Source organism: Panulirus ornatus, chromosome 37 (genome assembly GCF_036320965.1).
Source record: "Panulirus ornatus isolate Po-2019 chromosome 37, ASM3632096v1, whole genome shotgun sequence".
In the NCBI taxonomy this organism is placed as follows: Eukaryota; Metazoa; Arthropoda; class Malacostraca; order Decapoda; family Palinuridae; genus Panulirus; species Panulirus ornatus.
In genome coordinates, this window is record NC_092260.1 from 31,004,633 (window position 1) to 31,032,045 (window position 27,413).

Genomic DNA, 27,413 nt, shown 5'->3' on the forward strand with positions numbered 1-27,413 from the left:
TTCCCCCGATGATGTGACTATTACACGGAAGTGCACTTGGGAACTTATCGTGTTTCATATTTCCTGTGGACTCATAGGAATATATATATATATATATATATATATATATATATACATATATATATATATATATATATATATATATATATATATATATATATATATATATATATATATATATATATATATATATATATATATTGGAAAGGATCACAATTTTGCGCGTGATCAAGATATTCCTATGAGTCCACGGGGAAAATGAAACACGAAAGTTCCCAAGTGCACTTTCGTGTAATAGGAATATATATATATATATATATATATATATATATATATATATATATATATATATATATATATATATATATATATTATGATTTATGTACCATATATTGATTTTACTTAGTAACTGTCTTCCGCGTTAGCGAGGTAGCGCAATGAAACACACGAAAGAAAGGCCCAACCCACCCACCCTTTTGATTATAATTTTACTTTCACATATTGCTTAAATCCTTTAATGTAAATGTTGCCTTCAGCAACAATGACACTGTAAATTATATCTTAATCAGGAATTCACCAGAAAATTCTTCTGGATGCATCTATAAAGTGTCATGTAGAGATTGTGATAAGTTTTATGTTGGGCAGACTGGTAAGGATCTCTCTGTTAGACTTAAGCAACATACATATAGTATAACAACGGGACAAGAATCAAATGCCTTGTTTAATCACGTTAAAAACTATGATCATTGTACTGACCGGAGTAATGCCATCTCAGTTATTAACTCTAACTCCAGTACTACGAGAAACATCATTGAATTATTAATTACAAAGAATCATTACCTTGATATTAGTGAAAATCTATACAAATTGGATAACTTTTTGTTGATAAGATTTGTAAACAATTCACCTTCTTGTCCACATAACAAGTTTATGATACGCTCGTTGTCTGTCTTGTACAATCACATGTTTACCAAATGGCGCCCTAGCTACGTCTCTTCGTTGTACATCAAATGGCTGTTTTATTTCTCTCTTGTGTCTCCCCTGATGATGTGATTATTACACGAAAGTGCACTTGGGAACTTATCATGTTTCATTTTCCTTGTGGACTCATAGGAAATATATGAATGAATACATTTTCATATGATATACAAATATACAGCTAAATCCAATTTCTTAATAACACTTTCTTGGCACAAGTAATCAGCTTACACTAGAAAAGGAAGAAGGAAATGCATGGAAGTAGTTAATGATAGATATGATTGATATTAGTCTTTAACAGCAAAGGCATTATGAAGTGGGATGTTAAACACACACACACACACACACACACACACACACACACACACACACACACACACACACACTCATACACTTATCACACTCATACACACACGCACACACACAAACGTGCAAGCACGCGCAAGGGTCTGTGTATGTGTATTAAACGAAATGTGGTAGACAGGATCATGAAGTCGCCTGAGGTGGGTGTGAGGCTGACTTACCTGCGAGTACCGCCAGGAGCACCAGAGCTGCCGTGAGTGGTGAGCTCTCCATCCTGGTGAGGGTGAGGCCGTCCGTCATTCGTCACGCCACGCCCTTGCTCATCCCTCCTCACACACCACTCGCCTTACCACTCGCCTTATCCTACCACCGGGTCACGCCTCAGGCTGACTCACGCCAGCCTCAGGATCTCTGTCTCGTCCCTTGTCTGCTGTTACTTGTACCAAGTCTGTAAATAAAATGAGTCAGTCAGCAGGCACTAGCACTGAGGGTCACATTGTTTTCACGTAAGTTGCTAATGATGCTAGCGCTACAGCTACTCCTCTGCACTCGACCCCACAAGTAAGACATTATTCTTAGTCTAGACAAGGCAATCTTTGAAGACGGTGAACTTACACACGGAGCCTTGTGTTAGCTGGGATCATTCACTTCAGAACTTTTACCGAGGTTGAATTATTGCTGTATGACCCTCAGTAGTGCCCTTCTGCCCCATATTTGAATCTAGTGTAGCGGAGACTGGATACAGTTATTCAGAATATTTTATACAAATTTTGAGAAACGCTAAAGCAACACGAAAAACATAAGGGTTTCTGTTCCATGATGTACGTGAGAGTCTTTAATGTTCTGATAATGTTTACTTACTCAAGGAACGCCTACACTATCTCCGGCGTACAGTAACATATCCTGCTTTATCATCACGTCCCTGCACACCTTTCACCCAGACTTGTGAGCTGTGAATATAGGAATACAGGATTCAGCTTAAGTTTATGAGAAACAACTCCAAGCAAGGACACTTACTAACATTAACACCCCCTCAAGAAAGTTGAGCGTATGTACGTTCAGTTCTACGTGAACTCGCATAACCCTGACATGGTGAGCGAGGGACGAGGGGCTATTAATACAAGCAGCAGGGGAAGGGAGTGACGCCCTCTCTTGTTTACCCCAGCGGTGAGGCGCAAGACGGCCAGGCATAAACGGTTTACCCCGTCAAAACTGTAATAGAATATCCTCCAGCCACTTGCACCTGCATCACAAGGGATGCTGGGTCTTATAGCACCTCTTCACAAGAGTCTTTTTGGCATATGTGAGGCCTCGGGCCGCCAGGGTGTGGTATCCCGTCAAGGCGGGACCAGCACTAGTGACCACTATGATAGCCCTTGTTAACTTAGCCTCCTGAAGAATGGCTGTTACTTTATGGACGCTGAACTACTTAATCAAACACAGTGAGCCAAATCAATGCAGTCTACACATCACTGAGACAATGTTGAACTAGATTAAAGATATTGAAAAGATCTAGTACGATCTAGTACGATCTGTGGACCTTTACAGTTGAATTTATGCCGGTAACCTCGGCAAATTCGTTGTGCACCTCATGCTCATCCCGTGAGCGGTAGCGCAAAAGGATTACAGGGGTCACAAAGGGTCTTAGTCAGACCACAGTGGGTTGATATTACATAAGATGTTACATTCATTACATAGTTTCATATGGTAGTTTTACCGACTAAATGAAAAAGTGGATACAAACTTAAAATTTCAGGCCTGTTTCTATCATAAGATTGATTTCAAGTATTCTGTCTTCAGTGCTGGGAATACCAAGTTCTTTCTGCATGTTGAGTACTTTAGTGGACTTCGGGCAACTGAGTATGATTCTTATGGCTTCATTTTACATATTTTCATCTCTTTTGATACCTTTGCTGTTATTTAGGACAAAAACTGATGCGTGGTAGTCTATTAGAGACCTAATATAAGCTAGGTACATAATCTAAAAAATTCTGGTATTTGCATCATAATTAGGGTTGTACCCTACAACAGTTCTGAGAGCTCTGAGTCCATCTGTGCTTTGTCGATTTAATTTTTTCACACTTGCTTCAGCACATGGGACTAAGACAGCAAGATGTTTAAGAGAGAGACAGTCAATCGGGTTTACATCTATTGTCAGCTTAGATGGTCCGCTCCTGCCATTACCTATTCGTTTACTGAAGACCTTAGTTTTATCTGCAGATATGATGAAGCCAAGGCTTTCACAGGATATGTATATGATGTTAAGAAAACCCTGAGCCCCATAGCCAACATATGATTCCTTTACATTTGGCATCCTTTGTCCAGCATCTCTCGCAGTATCATTCATTAGTGTTTACGGTCAGTTTACTCCAGCAATTTACATAAACTAATTGATGTAACCGAGTAATTCAGGTGGTAAAAGAAACCAACTCGGCGGAGGCAAAAGACTGATATTAACGGTGTCTGGTGTATTGCTTCACCTCACACTGCTAAGGAGGCGTTCTTTCAGTTTTGTAAAAGAACTGTTTCCATAAATTGAAATGAGATAGGTTTCCTTTTGGTTTCGCCTCGTAGGATGACGAAGAATGACACTGTACCTTACGTACACGGACACGTACACAGATAAAAGAAAAACAAACGCTTTTGTCCGACTGGAACTTCCCGCAACAGCCATGGTTTTTTTGTTGACGTCGAGCTTGATTCAAACGTACCTAAGTGCCACTACTTCCTGGCAAGTCCTGACCATAAGCCAGCACTTGATCCCTAGAGGTGGCCTAACCTCTGGCCATCCCCTGAGCCCCATAGCCAACATATATTCCCAGGGATTACCTAGGTTATGACCACTGGCTATCCATCAAGCCAGGGCACTTCATTAATTCCCCACATTATGGTCGTCCCTCATCTCTCGACTACCTTACCTCACCCCAGTAACCTAACCCTGGACCACCTCCTGAGGTCTGGCCATCCTGTGATCTGACGCCTCCTGATCTGCCCCTTTTTCAGCCCTAGCCACTCTCTGACCCCTGGTCGCTCCTTGACCCATAACCAACCACACTCTGACCTTTGCTTACTCGCATATCCTGATGATACCTTAATGACAACTAACTTCTCAGACGCAACCTCAGTTTGACCACTTCCATTAACCCCTCCGTCCAATCTCTGAAATATAGCCCTCCCCTTACCTTGTTGACTGGCCTCTCTCCAGACCAACCGCTAACCCCAAGTCACTCTCTGACCTTCGATCATCCCTTAAACTACGGTTGATCCCAGTCCCATGCCACGGTGATCCCCTATCATCCGCTGAGGCAGGGCCACTGTCTCTTCCCTATACACCTTGACCCCTGACCTTTCCTCAGCAGGCAACCACTCAGGCAGTAATAGTGTCCTAAACAGAGAATAAGACTATGCGGGTCGAGTGGTTATTTGTTGAGGGTGGCTGAGGTGGCTTCGAGCGGTGGCTGGGGTGAGTATTCATCGGAGTGAGGAGTGGGGCGTGCGTGGGAGGTGCACGTGTGGAGCCCCTTCTGTTAACTAAGTAGCGGGCGTTATAAGAGGCAGGGGGTTGACTGGGAGGAGTAATTCCTCAACAGATCAGTTTCAATTCGAACAGGATCGTGAACGTATTTCTACAACTTTTTTTCATCAAAGAGAAACGTAGGTACGTTTATTGGAGAGTTCCTGACTGAATGTTATGGTAGATGACCACAGCTAGGGCGCACTAGTGCCAGCTAGTCTCTCACCTGAAGGCCGGAGTGATTATAGCAGAGTAAGCGAGTACAGAGCACCACCACTCGCTATACACGCGGCGCCGTCAGACATGCAGACCTCCTTGCGAGGCATGCCGCTCTTGTGGTTGGGTTTACCCTCATTACATTCACTGCAGCTGGCGTGTCCATCTCTCCTTCCATGATTTGCTTATGTCCTTCATAAAGAACAGTGTTTGTAACCAGTTACACCTTATTTTCAAACGTCTGTCTAATGACACCAATCCAATCAAGTTTCTTAGGAGTAATTTATGATTATTGAAAGATTCTAATTTTGGCGCGTTATTGGCCCTTAATTAGCTAACGTTTTGTGACACTCGCGCCTTTTTTTACTACAACTGGTCGATGACGTGCACGCGTATATGTGCATGTTATCGAATACTGTTATTATGTGAGTGTGAATGTATGTGTGCGTGTGTGCGCGCTCACTATCTATACTATTCTGAGAGGGTGATGTTGTGATATGTTGAGCGTCGTTCAGTAGGAAATAACCAGTTGCTCTCCAGCGTTCATATAATGAGATTCTCAAGACTAAATATTCGTATGAAGGTCACGAATCATACAGTACTCACTAAACACTAACTTATGCTGAAATACGAGCGCTTGTGTGGGTCAGTAGTAGGGAGCCAGTGTGAAAATTATGAAGGACTTTATATTTTGTCCTCTCCTGACTGTTGTTGGTTGTCACGCCAAGATTTGGAAAATGCCAGCTGTATCTCTCGAGCTAAGGGGCAGGAGTGTTGCTGAATAGTCTTGTTGTTTGCGGCAGACACGTGACAAGACTACCCTGCTGATTTCTTCAATAAACTTTGTATCATAACAGTTTTAATCGCTGGTGATGCATCCCGATTCACTGACTCAGTGTTTCATATGATATGAACTGAAGCTTGCACATGAGGTTAGTGAATATGAGGGGTAACACCGTTAACAACTACTCCGAGCTGTACCCCACCACCATTACCCGTGAAGCTAGTGGATATAAGGGGTAACACTGTCATCACCACACCAAGCTGTACCCCGTCTTCAGAACCCCATCGTGTCTCACGTTGCCTCTCACCACATGTGGTGCAGCTCATCAAGATGAGTATCTAAGCCCAGGTTTACTTTCAGTCCTCTAATTTGTTGAGCGGGTGTTTGTATTGGTGAAATGATGGGTAATGTCCAGACTGGAGACGAGAGTTTAGATCACGTGTCTGGGGAATGCAGTGCCACATGTGTAGTTTTGATATAAGGATGTGCCCAAGGCCGTTGTTAACGTTCTTAAATCATTATATTGTAAGATTGTTTCGTCGGATCTGTGTTTGATGGGGACAGAGGATCGCAAGTACAGGTTGCTGAAGTGTGAGGCAAAAGTGAGCTTTTTATATTTACTATGGGCTTTGTGGTTGCTGATGAAGCGGTTTGAGTAGGGGAGGGTGTTGCTGCGAATTGGTTTCCGAACTTGGTGAGAGATTGAATTAAAAGTATAAAATCGTTTTGTTGTACAAGTGTTGATTGCTTTGAGTATTCTATTTTGTGTAGTTCCCCGTTTTGTTATGTTTGTTTTTGAAAGGGTGGATGAGTAGGCAGGTGAGGCATGAATTAAGGTGGGACAAGGAAAGTGTTTGTATAGGACAGCAAGTGATTCATTCTTTCTCTAAATTTGAAGCCAGTAAGTATCTTAAGGAAGTTTAGATTGCTTATATTCATTTTGTTAGTATTTGTGGTATGGTGAATGAATGGCACTTGTTTTTACGAAGAGATGATCAGCATGGTTGTATGTATTGTATTTGCTACATTATGTAACACTACTTCCATATCATCAACACTACTCCGAGGCCAGCAACACTACTGCCAGGCCAGCAACACTACTACCAGGCCAGCAACACTACTGCCTGGCCAGCAACACTACTACGAGGCCAGCAACACTACTACCAGGCCAGCAACACTACTGCCAGGCCAGCAACACTACTACCTGGCCAGCAACACTACTACCAGGCCAGGAACACTACTGCCAGGCCAGGAACACTACTGCCAGGCCAGCAACACTACTGCCAGGCCAGCAACACTACTACCAAGCCAGCAACACTACTACCAGGCGAGCAACACTACTGCCAGGCCAGGAACACTACTGCCAGGCCAGCAACACTACTGCCAGGCCAGGAACACTACTGCCAGGCCAGCAACACTACTACCAAGCCAGCAACACTACTACCAGGCCAGCAACACTACTGCCAGGCCAGCAACACTACTGCCTGGCCAGCAACACTATTACGAGGCCAGCAACACTACTACCAGGCCAGCAACACTACTGCCAGGCCAGCAACACTACTGCCAGGCCAGCAACACTACTACCTCCAGTTCGCTCTGTGCTTTCTCCAGATCTGTATAGTCAGGTGACACTGCCATTCATTCCCTTCCCATCCTCAGGTGTGGAAGTCGCAAATTTTGAGGTGCTCAGGAAGTGACATCACAGGTGACACTGGTGCTTGACGGACTGCGAAGATGATACTATTTTTATGGAATTATATTCAGACGTCAAGTTGTTCACATGTTATGTGGTAGTGTTGTTTCACACAGACCTCCCTCTATCTCCAGCCATGAGTAACATTACACTCTCTCATCTTCTCTCTCTTGAGATGAGCGTTTTGGGCTGGCCATGAGTCAGGGTATGTTGTCACCGAAGGTATTCATGGGGTGGTAAGTACTTTCTCTCTCACTCTAATTCTCGTTAATTGTTATCATACTGTGTTCTCTGCTGAATGTTATATTTGTCACTATGCCTGTGGTTCTATCGTTCAACTTTGGTATACATTGTTGACAGAGCTACAACGTGAAGCATCTTCTCAGGTATATATGATGATGATGATGATCATCATCATCATCTAGTACCCACTGATTAACAGGACATGATCAAGTCGAGCCTCAAATGCAAACAGTAGTTTCAGGATATGAAATATAGACGATATAGTATTGTAACACACCAGAAGTAGACAATGCAGTGTTGTGGCACACCACATGTATAGAATACAGTGTTGTAAGACACCAGACGTAGACAATACAGTGTTTTAACACACCAGATGTAGACAATACACTGTTTTGGCACACCATATGTATAGAATACAGTGTTATAACACACAAGACGTGTTTAGTTTAAATCCCCTTTGGCGCCGACAAAGGCAATTACAGGGGCATAGAAGCACCCAAAGGCAAAGAAACAGATGGAAGGTTTACTTTAATGCCCCTTTGGGGATGCCAAAGGGCAAGAAAGTGGCGCGTAGACAATACAGTGCTGTACCACACCAAATGTATGCATTACAGTGTAACATACCAAATGTAGATAATACAGTGTTGTTACAAACCAGATGTATAAAATATAGTGATATTACACCACTTGTAAACAGTACCCCAGCCTGACTTGAACATGAAAGGTTTATGAACTAGTCTTATTGTCAGTAAAAGCAGAACCATCTTAAATACGAAAGACTAGATAATACATAAAAATATATTACCAAATATTTTTCGTAGGAATGAAACAAATATCTTTAAGATCTTTCCAGCTGAAGTCTCTAACCTGAACATAGATCACAGAACCACTGGCCACATCTCGTTCCATACGTGATGGCAGTTTATATCTTTGTTTACACATGGACAATAAACTATACAGTGGAGAGAATGTTCTAGAAGTTTTCCATCCCCGTTGCTGTCGTGCCAGTGATGGAATCTTCACGAGTCCTGATAGACCTTGTTAGATGTTCATTCCTGTATAACAGTTTACAATACCCTTGTTGATGGTGGTAGGGCGTGACCAGGCCTGACATCCGCCGCGTTGTCAACAACACCCGGGGACAGATATGTTGCATCCAGACACTCAGTAGATAGGACACCACTCTTGCTATCGTGAAGAACCGGACACCCGGAATGTTAAGGACATACAAGGATGAAGTAAAACGTGGCTATGTTGGTGTACGTGGAGATAGGAGGGGCAGTGGTGTGGGCCATAGACTCGTGACAATGAGAGCCACGCCTGGTGCACTGCTGGCAAGCCACACCCGATTTTTAAACACGATATATCGCCTTCCTTTATCTAGGTCGTCTCCCCCACGTTGACTGTCTGAGCCCAGGTCACCTTGTCTTACACGCTGGCAGGAATGGCCTTCTGCATGCCTCTGGACGGACTTCCTTGTATTAGTGTTGCCTTGCTCCTCTCTACCGTGAAGATCCCACCCCACTACTCATTCCCATGCACATTTATCATTACATCCGTTCAGAGGAAGAAAGGCTGTATTTGCTCACATCCATTCTCTAGTTATCATGGGCAATGCATCGAAACCACCATCCCCTATCCACAATCAAGCACCAAATACCAGTTATGGTTTCCCCTGGCCGCTTCACATGCCCTGGTTCAGACCGTTGACAGTAATGACGCTCCCTGTATACCGCATTGCTCCAATTCACTCTATTTCGTGCACGCCTTTCACCCTCCTGCATGTTCAAGCCTCGCCCACCCATGTTTTTCACTCTATCCTTTCATCTTCAAGTTGGTCGCTCGCTTCCTCTTTTCCCATCCACTTCTGACGCATATGTCTTTTTTGTCAACCTTTCTTCACTTATTTTCTCCATATGTCCAAACCATTTTACCACACTCTCTTCAACTCTCTCAACCACACTCTTTATATTACCACACATCTCTCATACCCTCTTTGATTACTTTACACTCAAGCCACCTCACACCACATATTGTTCTCAAACATTTCATGTACAGAACATCCACCCTCCTCCATATATCGTTATCTACAGCCAATACCTCGCATCCATACAACATCGTTGGGAATACTATACATTCAAACATACCTATTTTCTCCCTCCCATATAACGACCTTTCTTTCCTCACATTTACCAATGCTCCCAGAACCTTCGTCCCTATAAGCACCCTGAGGCTCACTTCCGCTTCCATGGCTCCAGTTGCTGCCATCTCCATTCCTAAGTATCTAAAACATTTCACTTCCATATATTCTCCTGTAAATTCCCACCTCAACTAACCTGTCCCTCTGCCCTGCTAAACCTAATAACCTTGTTTTCCTTCACAGTCATCAGGAAACATCAGCTGACTCACTTCCCAGTCCCTCTTACCCCCTACAGACTGCATGCTTGCATTTACCTCCCTCACCAACTCATCCAAAAACAAAGTAAACAGCTATGGTGACATCACACACCCCTGGCGCATTCCAATCTCTCTCTCTCTCTCTCTCTCTCCCTCTCTCTCTCTCTCTCTCTCTCTCTCTCTCTCTCTCTCTCTCTCTCTCTCTCTCTCTCTCTCTCTCTCTCTCTCTCTCTTGCAACCATCTAATCCAAATCACTTCACTCCACCCTGTGTACACCTTTCATCCTCCTGCATGTTTAGGCCCCGACGACCTACAATCATTTCTAAACACCATCTCTCCATCTCCAATGTGAATGATGTGGAAGCGAAACTGATTGCAGTTTGTAGTTGTCCTTGTGTATCTGTGTATGTTAGATTCCTCAATAAGTTACAATAGTATCATGAATTATTACAGCAATTCTACCTACATTGAAATACAATTATGTATCCTTTTTCTTGAATCTAAAAAAAATGCAGATGAAGCGATAAATTAATGAAAAATGTTTGTTACAAACAGGAAAATTAGGTGCTACCTTTTGTCAGCCATTCTCTGATCAGTGTAAGACTCAAAACTTGAACTGACTCACAAGCTACAAAACCTTCACGGTGGGGCTTCTTGGGCAGCGCTCGTGCTTCCTCGTCTCTTTTACTTGTGCTTAAAAACTAAACTTTCTCGTCTTTGATCCATGTATCGCTATAGCCTGTTCCAGAGAAAGGTGACCGTTCTAACCCTTCCAGCTATCATTCTAGTACTCTGGATTTTGCTATTTCCAAAGTCTTCAGATCTCTCAACTCTCATTTCCTTTAGTATCTTCCCTTTCATTATCATGATAGCTTTCGCAAAGCAAGATCCACCGGTAATATCCTCTCCTATGCCATTATGTCTATCCATTTTCCTTGAGAAACTGTGGAAAATCTTACGTTATGTCTTTGGTATTCGAAAGCTTTTGACAATGCGGCATCTCATCTCCAAGCTCTCCTTTCGATTTTCCTACGACATTTAGAAACTCAGTCCTCTTTAGCTGGTTTATCTCCCAGTCAGCAGCACCAGTGTTCTAAATTAATCCTCATTTTTATAACATTTTCGTTAGTTCAGCAAATAGCCAAATACACTTACTTACTAAACATTCATTAGTGCATTCCTGTACTTTTTTCAGACCCCTCTCTATCTTCTTTTGTTGGAACTACATTTCTTCTCGTCAAAATTTTCTTTATAAATTCAGTTTTAGGCAGGATTTTCCACCTGGGAAGACACAATCTAGTTTCGTTTAACACATCTTAAGCCCATGTTTTCTTCTCATTTCTAAACCCCTCATAACTTTTGTAACCACTTTGATAGCTCTATAATTTCACCATTGAGTATAATAAACATAGTATCACTGTAAGATCTAAAGTCTACAGGAAACTGGGAGTCTTGTTGAAATACTAAATATTGATCTCCAGTTGCCCAAAAGATTTATTCGTTCTTATATGAAAGATTCTAGCTCAACTCACCTCACTGACCTGAGACCAAAACAATTCGACTTATTGACTGCTAATCCTGCTGTAGAACATGATCCACTTTCCCCTGGCAGTGTTTGTACCCTATTCTTCCTCTGTAGCTATTACTTCACTTTTTGCTTAAAAGAACTAACCGCCTGTGTGCCCTCGTCATTGGCTAGATTACATAATACTTGGCAAGCTACTGTATCAGCTGGTTGCTGTGTGACCGTAAGCAACTTAAGAGTAAGCCGTAATGTCTGCTTCTTCCCTACACTACTAAGCACTGGAACTCTACCTTTTCATGTTTTCTCTAAGAGCTACGACTTGCCCCTTTCTAAAAGGCAGGTCTTCCGCTTCTAAAACTCTTACATCTTCCGACTCTCGTCTTACTTCTCTATGTTTATAGAAATTTCTAATGTTCCACATTGTCTGGCCTCGGTGACAACTTTTGTTCCTGGTGGAAATCTTCGACAGAAGAAAGAGAAGCGCCTTGAGCATAGATATTTGCATTTGGGTCACTCAAACAAGTACACCATCCTGCAGTGAGGACACCAACATGGCTGCCACATCCGGATGAGGACTAAGTTTTCTGCCCGGTGGTTGAGTACACTGGTCGTGTGCTGGGCCACGCTGACTTATATGTCTGATATTAAATTTCGCTTCTTTGGTTCTTCCCACGAGGAACTGGTTGCCTTCCTCCCCTGCAACCCAAGAGAATTCTTTCAGCCGTAATCAGAGGTAGTCAAGGCTGAGTGACCTATGAACGTTGGAAAGTTCGGCCGCAGATATTGTGCACCGTAAAAGTCTTTTTCTTTTTAGCTTCAGTATATTTCTGTGTGTGATGTTTGTTGAGGAATGTTCGAGGCTTTTATGTCTAGCATTAAAGTCAGTGATAATCAGTCTTACTTGAGAGAGTATCAGTAGTTGGAAGTCGTCGAATATATATATATATTTTTTTTTTTTTTGCAAGTCTTTTCAGACCCTGCATTGAGGAGGGTAGCCAAGAAGACTGTTTGGCATAGTGATCCAACCAGAGAACTTTCTCGTCCGGTGGTTCGGAAGACCGTGGCTAAGTCTGGCTGTTCGTGCAAAATCAAATCTCTCGTTAAGAGTCACACGTAAAAGACCACAAAGAATATAATGAATATTATACATTAATATCTGGACATTTTTACAATAGAGAAGCAGGAGCGAGCGAGGCTTGGTCGTCAGCCAAGTTGCAGGGATGTAATACACAACACTAACGCATTCGTCCGCTTTAGAAAAATATCCTTCCAGTAGAGGCAATGTATCCTCGCAGGATGGGAAAGCCTTGACTTAATGAGGTGTAATTTCGGAGGCCAGATGGGCCTGGTACAACACTGCAGACCTGGTACATCCAGGGACAACACCAGCAGCGGCCAAACAATAGTCCAAATGACAACTGACAAGCCTCGTAAGTCACCCTCACTACTACTTAATGTTTAGGAAGGACGTGATGACGCTATTGTTACTAGTACATGATGACATACTCAACCCTGGGACTCCCTGTGTGGGGAATCCCTATTGATAAGGTGCAGCGTTCTGTTCGAAGGGAGAGCGTCTCACGCTATACCACTTCCAAGCTATTAATCTAATATCGTTAGGAATCCTACCATCTCCTCTTGTCTCGTCGTGCTTTAACAGTATATTGTTGCTGTAGAGAGTTATAAATACGGTGCATACGGGTTAGTTATCTCAAAATCTGCTTGTTACTAGATTAATATACTTAACCATCAATCATACTTGTCAAAGTTACTGGATCAGAGTAACTATTGGGGGTTATTGTGGCTACGGACCATGAAAAACATAGGTCTCCCTGCGATATCTTTGGTCACATTATTCTGTTGTGAATGTGTATGTGTGTAAACTGTATGAGCTTGTGTAAATATGTAAATGAGCTGCTTAGTCTATACGTTAATGAAAGCGCAGCTCTTTAATCAAGAGGCCGTACCTCTCCGGTAAGAACTTTTATCTTTCCTGTACTTCCTTGGCATGTCTGTATTATGTTAGTGTCAATATTTTTCTTTTGGTATACTGCCAGTCTTGTACGTGAATGCTTTATGAAGCTCTGAGTATTACATACTGTGGTGCCATAATTTGTATCAGTTTACTGACATTAACGCTGTTCCTCCGTTTCCTGACGAGGGATGACGTTCTTGATCCTTGAGTCCACGAACGCCCAAGTCTCCCTCCACCCTCCTGTGTTGTACTAACTGTTCGCTTGGGGCTTGCCTTCACCTGCCCCTATTGTATGTGCTCTTCACCCACTCTGTCACAAAACTGATTTGTCTCTGTTTAGAAAATAAATCTGTAGATAACTAATATCATTATCGTTAATAGGAATGTCGAACTTCATGACTTGACTCCAAATGACTTGCAATGACGTTAAGAGTATAATTACAATTGAAATTCCCCAAGAATGATTATGAGTATGAAGTGATACAGCAAGCGCATGCATTTCTACTTAGCATCAAAACAAACTTCAAATCTTTGATTGCTGTATACAGTTAAGTGTAAAGCGAGATTCCTCAGTGTTTGAGGTCCTGTTCCTCGATGATTCACAGCAAAAGTACAGCTGTGACTAGCGACACTTCCTGAATGATGTTAGACTTTGCCTGAGACACATCTAAGATGACCTTAATGTCCTACTTTTTTTGTGACTATGAAAATACCTCAAAACTGATACTTCTTGAAACGACTGAAGAACACACATGATCAAGGAAATCTTCAGGAGCCCTCTGACCCTTGCACTTGCATACAGAAAAGCACGCAAAGCTCAGCTGGTGGGATGTACATGTGTGGAACACTGTACGATGGAAACAAAACTGTGTTAGTTCAGCTGGTGAGGGCCGGATGGGTTTATCAAGAGGCTCATATGAAGTACTGTGACTGCTCCATCCGGTGCACCGGTGTTGAGATAACTGGTGGCACCATACTCGTGTCTCCCTTCGAGGGAGGCACCAGGCGTGGCATCCTGCTAAAGAGGCACCAGGCGTGGGCATCCAGCTAGAGAGGCACCAGGCGTGGGTACCCAACGAGGGAGGGACCAGGCGTAGGCAACACCAGACATGATGTGTGTGTCGGAGTGGGTAGTAAGAATTACGACACAGAGCAACACGTTATCCCCTTCATAAGCTCGTCACCTGATTTGTGTCATACCTTTGAGGGATTTTCACCAAAGGTTAACTACAATAGCTGTCCATTGGAGACTACTTTCCAACAGAAAACAATAACGTGTGAACTACTCGGTTATCAAACAATCAAAAGCTAAAAAGAAAATGGTACTCGGCGTGGTAGGGAGACGTAGGTAATCGACTCCCCGAGATGATGGTACAGACGGTGTAATGAGGCGAGCAGCAACTGCTGGGAGGACTAGCTGGGTGAGGGCAGTACTCGAGGACGGACCTGTGTCAGGGTGCGGGACGGACCATCACCTTGTCTGTCCTAAGATCCTGAACAAAGGGGTAAGGGAGGAGGAAAGTTGCTAAAAGAGAAAAGTTCAGCTTTTCTCAGAAGTCAAGGTTATTTTCAGCGTTTGTGTAATGTGCTGAGAGAAGGTGGAGGGCAGTGCCACCGTTCATGTAAAGTCATAAGAACTGGTAAGGTTACAATCTTGACGCAGATACCGAGGACGGATTCATGGAAATGGTTTTTGACACGCAGGAAGGGAGCTTGACAAAACATGGTCGATTTGAGGTGTGTGGCCAGGGCGAAGCATCTGCGCAGACTGGTAGGGGAAGAAACCACTGGGAAACACAAAAAAGGAACAGTGCGGCATTTCTGAACAGTGGGTATTTGAAATTTCTACGAGACTACATTGGAGGCTGGAAAAATCTGACAAATGTTACAGGTGTCCTTGAAGTCTTTCGTAATCATCTTGACAGCATCAATCATTCGCCCTCCCAATATCCTTGTTACGAGGTCGGTTGCTCACTTGCTCTTGGAATACTTAAGTTGGAATTTTCCACAACAGAAGGAGCGAAGAATCCTGAAGCTCTAGACAATGGTGACTGCGAAACTTCTTTCTGCTATGGAGATCAAGTTTATTTCATTAATCCAGTATACCATTTTTATCTTCTCTAGTGACATAACAGCTTGCTGAGCACTAATACAGTCCCATTACTTCACGGCCCGACAGGTTTAGGAATTTACGATTGCATATTTGACCATAAACAGGCGTAGCCTGGAACTAATACAAAGTTTTTTCATTTTGCTATATTGGCGGGTTGGCTTGCCCTACCAGGGACAAACAGGCAGTTCACTAATGAGTTAACACAAGACAACATAAGCCGAAGTTTTTCTCGAAGTATTGTTTATAAGGGATTGCCTGGCGCTCTCATGGTTGTCTGAGACTTTCCTGGTCTTCGGAAGCTTTCATGGTTGTCTTAAGCTTTCATGGTTGTCTGAAGCTTTCATGGTTGTCTGAAGCTTTCATGGTTGTCTTAAGCTTTCATGGTTGTCTGAAGCTTTCATGGTTGTCTGAAGCTTTCATGGTTGTCTGAAGCTTTCATGGTTGTCTGAAGCTTTCATGGTTGTCTGAAGCTTTCATGGTTGTCTGAAGCTTTCATGGTTGTCTGAAGCTTTCATGGTTGTCTGAATCTTTCATGGTTGTCTGAAGCTTTCATGGTTGTCTGAAGCTTTCATTGTTGTCTGAAGCTTTCATGGTTGTCTGAAGCTTTCATGGTTGCCTGAAGCTTTCATTGTTGTCTGAAGCTTTCATGGTTGTCTGAAGCTTTCATTGTTGTCTGAAGCTTTCATGGTTGTCTGAAGCTTTCATGGTTGTCTGAAGCTTTCATGGTTGTCTGAAGCTTTCATGGTTGTCTGAAGCTTTCATGGTTGTCTGAAGCTTTCATGTTTGTCTGAATCTTTCATGGTTGCCTGAAGCTTTCATGGTTGCCTGAAGCTTTCATTGTTGTCTGAAGCTTTCATTGTTGTCTGAAGCTTTCATGGTTGTCTGAATCTTTCATGGTTGTCTGAAGCTTTCATGGTTGTCTGAAGCTTTCATGGTTGTCTGAAGCTTTCATGTTTGTCTGAATCTTTCATGGTTGCCTGAAGCTTTCATGGTTGCCTGAAGCTTTCATTGTTGTCTGAAGCTCTCATGGTTGTCTGAGCCTTTCATCTGAAGCTTTCATGGTTGTCTGAAGCTTTCATGTTTGTCTGAATCTTTCATGGTTGTCTGAAGCTTTCATGGTTGTCTGAAGCTATCATGGTTGTCTGAAGCTTTCATGTTTGTCTGAATCTTTCATGGTTGTCTGAGGCTTTCATGGTTGTCTGAAGCTTTCTTGGTTGTCTGAAGCTTTCATGGTTGTCTGAAGCTTTCATGGTTGTCTGAAGCTTTCTTGGTTGTCTGAGGCTTTCATGGTTCTCTGAAGCTTTCATGGTTGTCTGAAGCTTTCATGGTTGTCTGAAGCTCTCATGGTTGTCTGAAGCTTTCATGTTTGTCTGAATCATTCATGGTTCTCTGATGCTTTCATGGTTGTCTGAAGCTTTCATGGTTGTCTGAAGCTTTCATGGTTGTCTGAAGCTTTCATGATTGTCTGAGGCTTTCATGGTTGTCTGAAGCTTTCATGGTTGTCTGAAGCTTTCATGGTTGTCTGAAGCTTTCTTGGTTGTCTGAGGCTTTCATGGTTGTCTGAGGCTTTCATGGTTGTCTGAAGCTTTCATGGTTGTCTGAAGCTTTCATGGTTGTCTGAAGCTTTCATGTTTGTCTGAATCTTTCATGGTTGTCTGAAGCTTTCATGGTTGTCTGAAGCTTTCATGGTTGTCTGAGGCTTTCATGGTTGTCTGAAGCTTTCATGGTTGTCTGAAGCTTTCATTGTTGTCTGAAGCTTTCATGGTTCTCTGAAGCTTTCATGGTTGTCTGAGGCTTTCATGGTTGTCTGAAGCTTTCTTGGTTGTCTGAGGCTTTCATGGTTGTCTGAAGCTTTCATGGTTGTCTGAAGCTTTCATGGTTCTCTGAAGCTTTCATGGTTGTCTGAGGCTTTCATGGTTGTCTGAAGCTTTCATGGTTGTCTGAAGCTTTCTTGGTTGTCTGAGGCTTTCATGGTTGTCTGAGGCTTTCATGGTTGTCTGAAGCTTTCATGGTTGTCTGAAGCTTTCATGGTTGTCTGAAGCTTTCATGGTTGTCTGAGGCTTTCATGGTTGTCTGAAGCTTTCATGGTTGTCTGAAGCTTTCATGGTTCTCTGAAGCTTTCATGGTTCTCTGAAGCTTTCATGGTTGTCTGAAGCTTTCTTGGTTGTCTGAGGCTTTCATGGTTCTCTGAAGCTTTCATGGTTGTCTGAAGCTTTCATGGTTGTCTGAAGCTCTCATGGTTGTCTGAACCTTTCATCTGAAGCTTTCATGGTTGTCTGAAGCTTTCATGTTTGTCTGAATCATTCATGGTTCTCTGAAGCTTTCATGGTTGTCTGAAGCTTTCATGGTTGTCTGAGGCTTTCATGGTTGTCTGAAGCTTTCATGGTTGTCTGAAGCTTTCATGGTTGTCTGAAGCTTTCATGGTTGTCTGAAGCTTTCATGGTTGTCTGAGGCTTTCATGGTTGTCTGAAGCTTTCATGGTTGTCTGAAGCTTTCATGGTTGTCTGAAGCTTTCATGGTTCTCTGAAGCTTTCATGGTTGTCTGAGGCTTTCATGGAACAGACAGCTGGGTGTGAGGAGCGGACGGGTGAGGTGGTTAGCTGCGGATGGCAGTGAGGCAGCGAGGAGTACGGAAAGTTTGTTTTAGTTTTAAAATGTTCATTGCCTAGAGATACACAGACTAAGCAATTCAGTGACAGTATGGGTGAAGGGCACCTATCTAGGGGTAGGTGGAGGCACGTATAGATCGTACAGTGGGTACAGTACATCGAAATAAGAGACTGACAGGAGGGCCCGAGTGGGGCCCAGGGACCTAAACGGTTCCCCATTCGTCCGGAGGGAGGAAGGTCTAGGATATATCAAATTCATGATATATAGTTACAGGATAGTAAGTGATGCTGACAGCAAAATGGGTAACAATATTTGTGTTATTCAAAACAAGTTTGAAATATGTCAAACTTATACAGAACATCTTCCTAACATTCGAATTACATTGTATACACAAACAATTTCATATACACTGAGATGTGTGTTTGGAACAGGACAAAATTGATAGCAGTATGAAAGGTTAAAATTATATACATGTCGGGCATGCAGACACAGAATACACTGGGCTGTACTGGGCATGCTGTTAACATTCACAGTAATACAAAGAGGGTCAAGGTATGTACGTTATACCCTGGACATTGTACTTACAGAGCGTGCTTGAACTGGGCATGATTACGCAGGCATTTTGATTGCGTCAAAACGTCTTTAAGGATATTACTATCAACGAAGTAGTCAAAAAGTTGTCGAAACAGTGAGCCTTGAGGTCTAGGATCACTGATTTTGGGACACTCACTAATATAGCGTCCTATATTAAGTTCACCATGTGCAGAGCAGAGTCAGCATTTGGAATATTCAGGATCATGGTTTCTCGCGGCTTAAAGATCTATTTGGTATTAGTTCACACAGTGGCCGTTGTTGGAATTGGCTAAGGTTGAGCCACCTGAGGTACCCTGATGGATGATAGTGGGTTATTTCAGGGAGAATTGTGATCATTAATAACCTACAGTGGCCTGGGGCGGATGTGGGGTTTCTGGCACTAAAGATTACATTAAGGCCATGAACAAAATCTTTAACTGTCGGAAAGGTCAGGCTCAGTTCTCATGTCTATTACTCTGGTCCCGACATGGGACAACCTAAAGTTAGTCTTATAGCTATATTTTGTACCTCCTCAAGGTGACGAAGAAGTTTCGGATTAACCATAGACAGGTTGGTGGCATGATAAGAGAGTATAGAACGTACGCACCACAAATAGAAGTTCTAGCAATGTTGATACCCATACCAATTTTCTTGCTCGTGAAGGCACGGAAAAGTAGCACGCGATTAAGGAGCTTAGTGTTTAAGTTGGATACATAAGTTTGGGGATCATTGAGAGAAGCAATAACGATACCTAGATAAGTGTATGAGGGACATGTTTCAATTTCATTAGTATGAAGTACAAGGCAGAGATTCTCATTTCTAATACGCTCATCATAAATTAGCACTTTTGATTTGACATTGTTTAGGACTAGGCCGCGCTGAGTGACGGAGTAAGTGAACTGGTGAAGTAGAACTTGAAATCTTTCGATCCCTAAAATTTTAAGTTTGTATCCGCTTTTTGCATCTAGTCGGTAAAATTTTCCGTTTGAAACTGCGTAATGTACGTACTGAAATACGAATTGTAACATCTTATGTAATATCAACCCACTGGAGTCTGACTAAGACCCTTTGTGACCCCTGTAATCCTTTTGCGCTACCGCTCTAATGATAAGCATGGAGTGCACAATAAACTAGCCGGGGACACCGGCATAAATCCAGAAAAATCCTGCGGGATTCCAAAGGCAAAAGAAAACAAGTCGCTGACGGCGCCTCTGAACATGACTAGAATTGCGATCAGACAGGCACTCTCAGAACCATCTAACCCTCTGACCCCTTATGCAGAGTTCTGAACGTTGTTCAAGAATGATGTCCCTATTCGCAGTTTCAAAGGCAGATTTGAGGTTTATGAAGGCTGTACATATAATTTTTCGTTAGTGGGCAAAATATTCGGCAAAGCAATGATGTGTACCTCTACCTGGCAGAAAGCCAAAGAGATGAGGGTACACTAAGACGAGATGATACTACTTACAAGCCTATTGAAAATTATGCGTGCTACTACTGTGCAGAAACAAGACATGAGAGAAATGGGTCGAAACTGATCATAGTTAGCCTTGGTATTGGTATGATGTGTCCATGCTTGAGGAAAGGCTACTTGTTGAAGGCTCATATTGTAAAGATCAAGAAGAGAACTAGTAGGAGTCACGACATTAAAGAGAAGTCGCAGCACCTCATTGCTTGGGATGTTGTCCATCTCAGTGTGATCGCTGCAGACTATTTCTATGGTAAAGCCTCTGTTGACAACAGTCTAGTGCAAGGAATCTTGAACATGCCGAGGCAGTGCCGTGATCTGTAACTGTGCACACCACTGCCAGGTCAGATCGTTGGCGTAGTGAAAGGTGATTGTGATGTATGTGTGGATTTTTTTTTTTCTTTTTCTTTTGCTATAATCCTGTTGATATCCCTCCATACCCGACTTTGGTGTCTGTAAACATTAATGCCTAGCACGAAATGATGCCAAGGAGGACGGTAAGATGATAAACTGGAGGCGATCTGTAGGTTACGACGGGAGGCTCGGCTTTCCCGGGGGAAAGGGGGAGGAGGTGACAAGATTTGAAGTTGGGAGAGGCGACAGAACATTTACCTGAGGTGGAGAGGAGGTGAATAGGTCTGTAGTGGGAATAGGACGACGGGACTTGAGGTAAGGAAGGGGAAATAGGACTTGAGATGGGGAGGGGCTGGCAAGATTTGAGGAGGGGAAGCAAATCTTGCAAGGAGGAGGCCGGTAACCTGACGCCACCTTGGTCGTTTCCTGTGTGTCCTGTGTCACACCCGAGTCTCGCCTCACACTATCAGCCCTCATCCTGTCCCACACTGCCAACCTTCACCCTGCCCCACACTACCAGCCCTCACACTGTCAGCCCTTACCCTGCCCCACACTGCCAGCCCTCACCCTGTTCCACACTGCCAGCCCTCACCCTGCCCCACACTGTCGACTTTCACCCTGCTTTTCACTACTAGCCCTTATCTTGTCCTCACGACAGCCCTCACCTTGTCCCACACTACCAGCCCTCACACTGCACCATACTGTCAGCACTTACCCTGCCCCACACTGCCAGCCCCCATACTACATCATACAGCAGAAATGAAACAACCTATTTCGCAGCTTTATGATTTGAACCTAACATTGTGTATCAGCTATAACCACAGAAGATACACTGATACAGATGTGTACAATACACGATATCTTTACAGACAGGGATGAGATCTTGAGCTCCTCCGGACAATATTTCGAAAAGCTAAGCTCCCTTGTGTCCTACATTAAGAGAAAAGGTAGAATGGGAAAGAGAAAGGAAGTTCTCACTCCTAAATGTGATCATGAGATGAGGGAAGCCATCAAATGATTTAGTTTATTATCTCCATCATTTCAACGACCAACCACAACAGATTAAGAAGAGTCTTGTTATGGACTTACTTTCAAGATCCTTCAGGATAAGTTGATAACAAGAATTAGGCATGATAAAATGCCAGGTCAGTACATTAGGACAGACAAACTGGTTCTTCTGAAAAACATATTTGGCCAAATTTATCATTTATAACGCTAAGCAGTTAAGAATTTAGCCGTGAAAGATATCTAAGAATGAAATCCAGCAAGGCCACATGTTTTTAGTCAAAACGTCTTCCTGCAGATGACGAGTAAAATATTATTGTGGCCTCCCAACAACATAAGCACAAATCTTGTTAATGTACACCAAAGGATAACGTAGGATGATGATCCTGAAGTATATTATGCTCCCGGCACCAGTTGGTCACAATGATATTGTCACGAAGATCTCTATTTCTTATCTTGTCTAAGCTTAGTGAAGCCATAATAGGAACTGGAGTAATGCTCAATGATACATGAACTAGTCCATAGCCTTAAAATGATGATTGTATAATTTAGATATTTCTCAAGAGCACTGGACTTACGAGGTTACGAGAACCAGTGAAGCAGGCATACACATCTGGTGACCACGGCAGACATTTTTAGATTGCATGATCCATAGACTAGGAAACAAGTTCAAGTTTAGCATATACAGAAATCCCACCAATGTATGCTCATATATCCATTATTGCTCATCTCAACATGACAAAGTTAAATTATCATCATTTCAATCTATGTTCCTTAGGGCATTACGTATTTGCAGTCCACAGTTTATTGATGATGAGTTTGAGAAGATATATTCTATTGGATCTAAGTTAAAGTACCCTAGATCTTTCATTGATAAATCCCTTAAGTTAGCAAAGAAATCATTTTATAGAGTTGAGCCCAAACCTCCCATTGACACCAAGGATCTTTTAGTTCTCCCTTTTAATAATAATTTCACTTTGCTTCCCATATTGCTTAAATCCTTTAATGTAAATGTTGCCTTTAGCAACAATAATAATATAAAGAACATCTTAATCAGGAATTCACCAGAAAATTTTCTTGGATGCATCTGTAAAGTGCCTTGTGGAAACTGTGATAAATTTTATGTTGCTCAGACTGGTAAGGATCTTTCTGTTAGACTTGAGCAACATGAATATAGTATAAGAACGGGACACGAATCAAATGCCTTGTTTAAACACGTTAAAAACTATAATCATTGTATTGACTGGAGTAACGCCATCTCAGTTATTAACTCTAACTCTATTACTAAGAGAAATATCATTGAATCTTCTATTATCAAATACACAAAGAATTATAATCTTAGTATTAGTGATGGTCTATACAAAGTAGATAACTTTATTATTGATAAAATATGTAAAATGATAAGTTTATGAACGCTCGTTGTATGTTTTGGACAATCACATGTTTACCAAATGGCGTCCTAGCTTCGTCTCTTCGATGTATATCAACTGACTGTTTTATTTCTCTCTTGTGTCTCCCCTGATGATGTGATTATCACACGAAAGTGCACTTGGGAACTTATCGTGTTTCATTTTCCCAGTGGACTCATAGGAATATCTTGATCACGCGCAAAATTGTGATCCTTTCCAATATATATATATATATATATATATATATATATATATATATATATATATATATATATATATATATATATATATCGAGGATGTAAGGCATGTGTACGTGTAGGAAGAGAGGAAAGTGATTGGTTCTCAGTGAATGTAGGTTTGCGGCAGGGGTGTGTAATGTCTCCATGGTTGTTTAATTTGTTTATGGATGGGGTTGTTAGGGAGGTAAATGCAAGAGTTTTGGAAAGAGGGGCAAGTATGAAGTCTGTTGGGGATGAGAGAGCTTGGGAAGTGAGTCAATTGTTGTTCGCTGATGATACAGCTCTGGTGGCTGATTCATGTGAGAAACTGCAGAAGCTGGTGACTGAGTTTGGTAAAGTGTGTGAAAGAAAGAAAGTTAAGAGTGAATGTGAATAAGAGCAAGGTTATTAGGTACAGTAGGGTTGAGGGTCAAGTCAATTGGGAGGTAAGTTTGAATGGAGCAAAACTGGAGGAAGTAAAGTGTTTTAGATATCTGGGAGTGGATTTGGCAGCGGATGGAACCATGGAAGCGGAAGTAGATCATAGGGTGGGGGAGGGGGCGAAAATCCTGGGAGCTTTGAAGAATGTGTGGAAGTCGAGAACATTATCTCGGAAAGCAAAAATGGGTATGTTTGAAGGAATAGTGGTTCCAACAATGTTGTATGGTTGCGAGGCGTGGGCTATGGATAGAGTTGTGCGCAGGAGGATGGATGTGCTGGAAATGAGATGTTTGAGGACAATGTGTGGTGTGAGGTGGTTTGATCGAGTAAGTAACGTAAGGGTAAGAGAGATGTGTGGAAATAAAAAGAGCGTGGTTGAGAGAGCAGAAGAGGGTGTTTTGAAATGGTTTGGGCACATGGAGAGAATGAGTGAGGAAAGATTGACCAAGAGGATATATGTGTCGGAGGTGGAGGGAACGAGGAGAAGTGGGAGACCAAATTGGAGGTGGAAAGATGGAGTGAAAAAGATTTTGTGTGATCGGGGCCTGAACATGCAGGAGGGTGAAAGGAGGGCAAGGAATAGAGTGAATTGGATCGATGTGGTATACCGGGGTTGACGTGCTGTTAGAGGATTGAATCAGGGCATGTGAAGCGTCTGGGGTAAACCATGGAAAGCTGTGTAGGTATGTATATTTGCGTGTGTGGACGTATGTATATACATGTGTATAGGAGTGGGTTGGGCCATTTCTTTCGTCTGTTTCCTTGCGCTACCTCGCAAACGCGGGAGACAGCGACAAAGAAAAAAAAAAAAAAAAATATATATATATATATATATATATATATATATATATATATATATATATATATATATATATATATATATATATGTATATATATATATTATCCCTGGGGATAGGGGAGAAAGAATACTTCCCACGTATTCCCTGCGTGTCGTAGAAGGCGACTAAAAGGGGAGGGAGCGGGGGGCTGGAAATCCTCCCCTCTCACTTTTTTTTTTAATTTTCCAAAAGAGGGAACAGAGAAGGGGCCGGCCCAGGTGAGGATATTCCCTCAAGGGCCCAGTCCTCTGTTCTCAACGCTACCTCGCTAATGCGGGAAATGGCGAATAGTATGAAAGAAAGAAAGATGTATATATATATATATATATATATATATATATATATATATATTTTTTTTTTTTTTTTTATTTATTTATTTGTTTATTTATTTTGCTTTGTCGCTGTCTCCCGCGTTAGCGAGGTAGCGCAAGGAAACAGACGAAAGAATGGCCCAACCCGCCCACATACACATGTATATACATACACGTCCACGCACTCAAATATACATACCTATACATCTCAATGTATACATATATATACACACACAGACATATACATATATACACATGTACATAATTCATACTGTCTGCCTTTATTTATTCCCATCGCCACCTCGGTGCATTATTACATGACAGCTAGAGACTGAGCGTGAACGAATGGGGCCTTTGTTGTCTTTTCTTAGCGCTACCTCGCACACACACACACACACACACAGACACACACACACACACACACACATATGCATATATATATATATATATATATATATATATATATATATATATATATATATATATATATATATATATATATATATATATATATATATATATATATATATATATATATATATATATATATATATATATATGTATATATATATATATATATATATATATATATATATATATATATATATATATATATATATATATGCTACCGTCATGTGTCATATTAGTTTATCTATCGGTATGAAAGTCATACATTGAGAAGTTAGTGTCTATTGGGAGTGGAGTGACGGGTGTACACCAAAGAGAGCAAAGTGCTGCTGCAATTCTTGGGGAAGGGGATTAATCGAGAGCTTCCAACAGCATATTGGCTGGAGATCGAGAGAGAACCACAAACATAATGTTGAACAGGTGAACACACCCACCTGTGCGGCCGGACGTGCAGAGGGCCTCAAGGTACACAACCGTCAGGCAACATGCTGGCTGACTGGCTGTAGTTGTCTTAAGAAGGTTTACCAAGCACTGTTACTTTACTACACTCGAAACTTTATCTCATGTGCATCACCTCACACTGCACGTATTGTATCACTTCAGTTTCTTTGTGTGTTTTCTTATCAACGTGTAGTTTAGTTTCATGATGCCATCGATAATTCTTGTAATTTGGTTTTATGCATAAAATCGTTTGACAAAGAGCTTGTATGTTCAGTGTTAACACACACAACACTAGCTAGCGTGGTTGGGATTAACCGCTTGCGGTGCTACCAGTGGTCTGAGCTGACCTCGGGACCACAAGAGGAGTCTCTCCCTGGTCGATCACGTGGGGCAGCCACACACATCCTACCACTTTCATTACCCAGGCAACACTGGTCTCGCATAATCCACACGCCGCTGCCATCCCCGCCTTACCCCACCTCCCCAGCTGCCGTGACCTTCGTCTGCCGCCACCACCTGCCATCCGCATATAAGTCATAATTTGTGTTGTTTATGGACCGAGGGGTGCCGTGGCGTAGATATCCTGGAGCTGAGATCGGTTCTGCTCCCCATTACCTGATGCGCCGTTTGCACATCTATTGTCCGCCATCAACACAATGTAGTTTCATGATAACAGATTATGATAATCAAATATATGACTTACGGAAACCCCGCTTATGCCATTAGGTTTATGGAAACTTTTGTTGGGTTGGGAATAACCACTATAAGTGCAAAAAATGAAATATACAACTCATCTCCGAGGAATGGCGACAAAGGCAACCATTTCCTAGAAATCATTTTGTGTATGACATTCGAGTCATGACACTGGCTTGACAAGATCATGCTGACACAGGTCAGATGAACCACGCCTAGGTCAGGTGGGCTATGGTGGACCGCGTCCCCACATTATTGTACTTGGGTGCGTCATCTGCGGACCTGAGATGCGGGAGGACCCAAACAAACGCAGCTTCTCCCAACACACTCGGCCATATGCCGTAAGAATCTTCATAAACCTTAGCTTTGTAGAACAACATTACATTGCTTAGGAATAAGAGCAGAACTTCAGATGGTCTACACGAAAGCAGACGCAGCTGGAGGTGCGGGTGCAATCTCGGTGGAGGGGTATAGCAAGTGGAGACGTTTAGTTGTGTAAAGTTGAGTCAAGTTCCGGCGAAGGCGTTGTGATCGATGCCCCCATGATACCCCTCCAATAACTTTCTCTTCCACACCACAGCGCCCACCCGTACTGTGTCCACTGCCACTTTTGAGCAACCAACAAGTGGAAGGTAGGTGGTCCGTCACTACCAGCTGACGCAGCACCCTACTATGTGTCCCACCATCACCAGCTGACGCAGCTGTGGGTACCCCATTATGAATCCCAGCAACACTGGCTGACGCAATTCTGTTCAATTTAACTGAAAAAAATTTATCCCCAAGAGAAAAGATTATCTACGACACGGTGAGGCGGCTGTAGTAAAACATCACCAGTTTTATTTGGCTTTGCGCGTGAATTTACCACGTGCGTTCCCCACTATCTGCCTTTAAACTGCCAGCT

The 27,413-nt window shown here is 42.4% G+C and overlaps 1 protein-coding gene across 6 annotated transcripts in view; it reads right to left on the bottom strand.

Annotated features, from left to right (window-relative positions):
• LOC139760685 (uncharacterized) overlaps positions 1-26,252 on the bottom strand; it is a 51,242-nt gene extending 24,990 nt beyond the window's left edge. For 2 of the 6 annotated variants that reach the window (XM_071684236.1, XM_071684234.1), the window contains exons 1-2: positions 13,019-13,074; positions 1,503-1,729 (exon numbers count right to left, since the gene is read on the bottom strand). In XM_071684236.1, the coding sequence (XP_071540337.1) occupies positions 1,503-1,581 (79 nt within the window). In that variant the 5' untranslated portion in view covers positions 1,582-1,729; positions 13,019-13,074. Of the gene's footprint in view, positions 1-1,502; positions 1,730-2,142; positions 2,232-13,018; positions 13,075-25,812 lie in introns of those variants that run through there. The other 4 variants (XM_071684233.1, XM_071684232.1, XM_071684235.1 and 1 more) reach the window with 4 other exon arrangements.
• Positions 26,253-27,413: the final 1,161 nt, after the last annotated feature.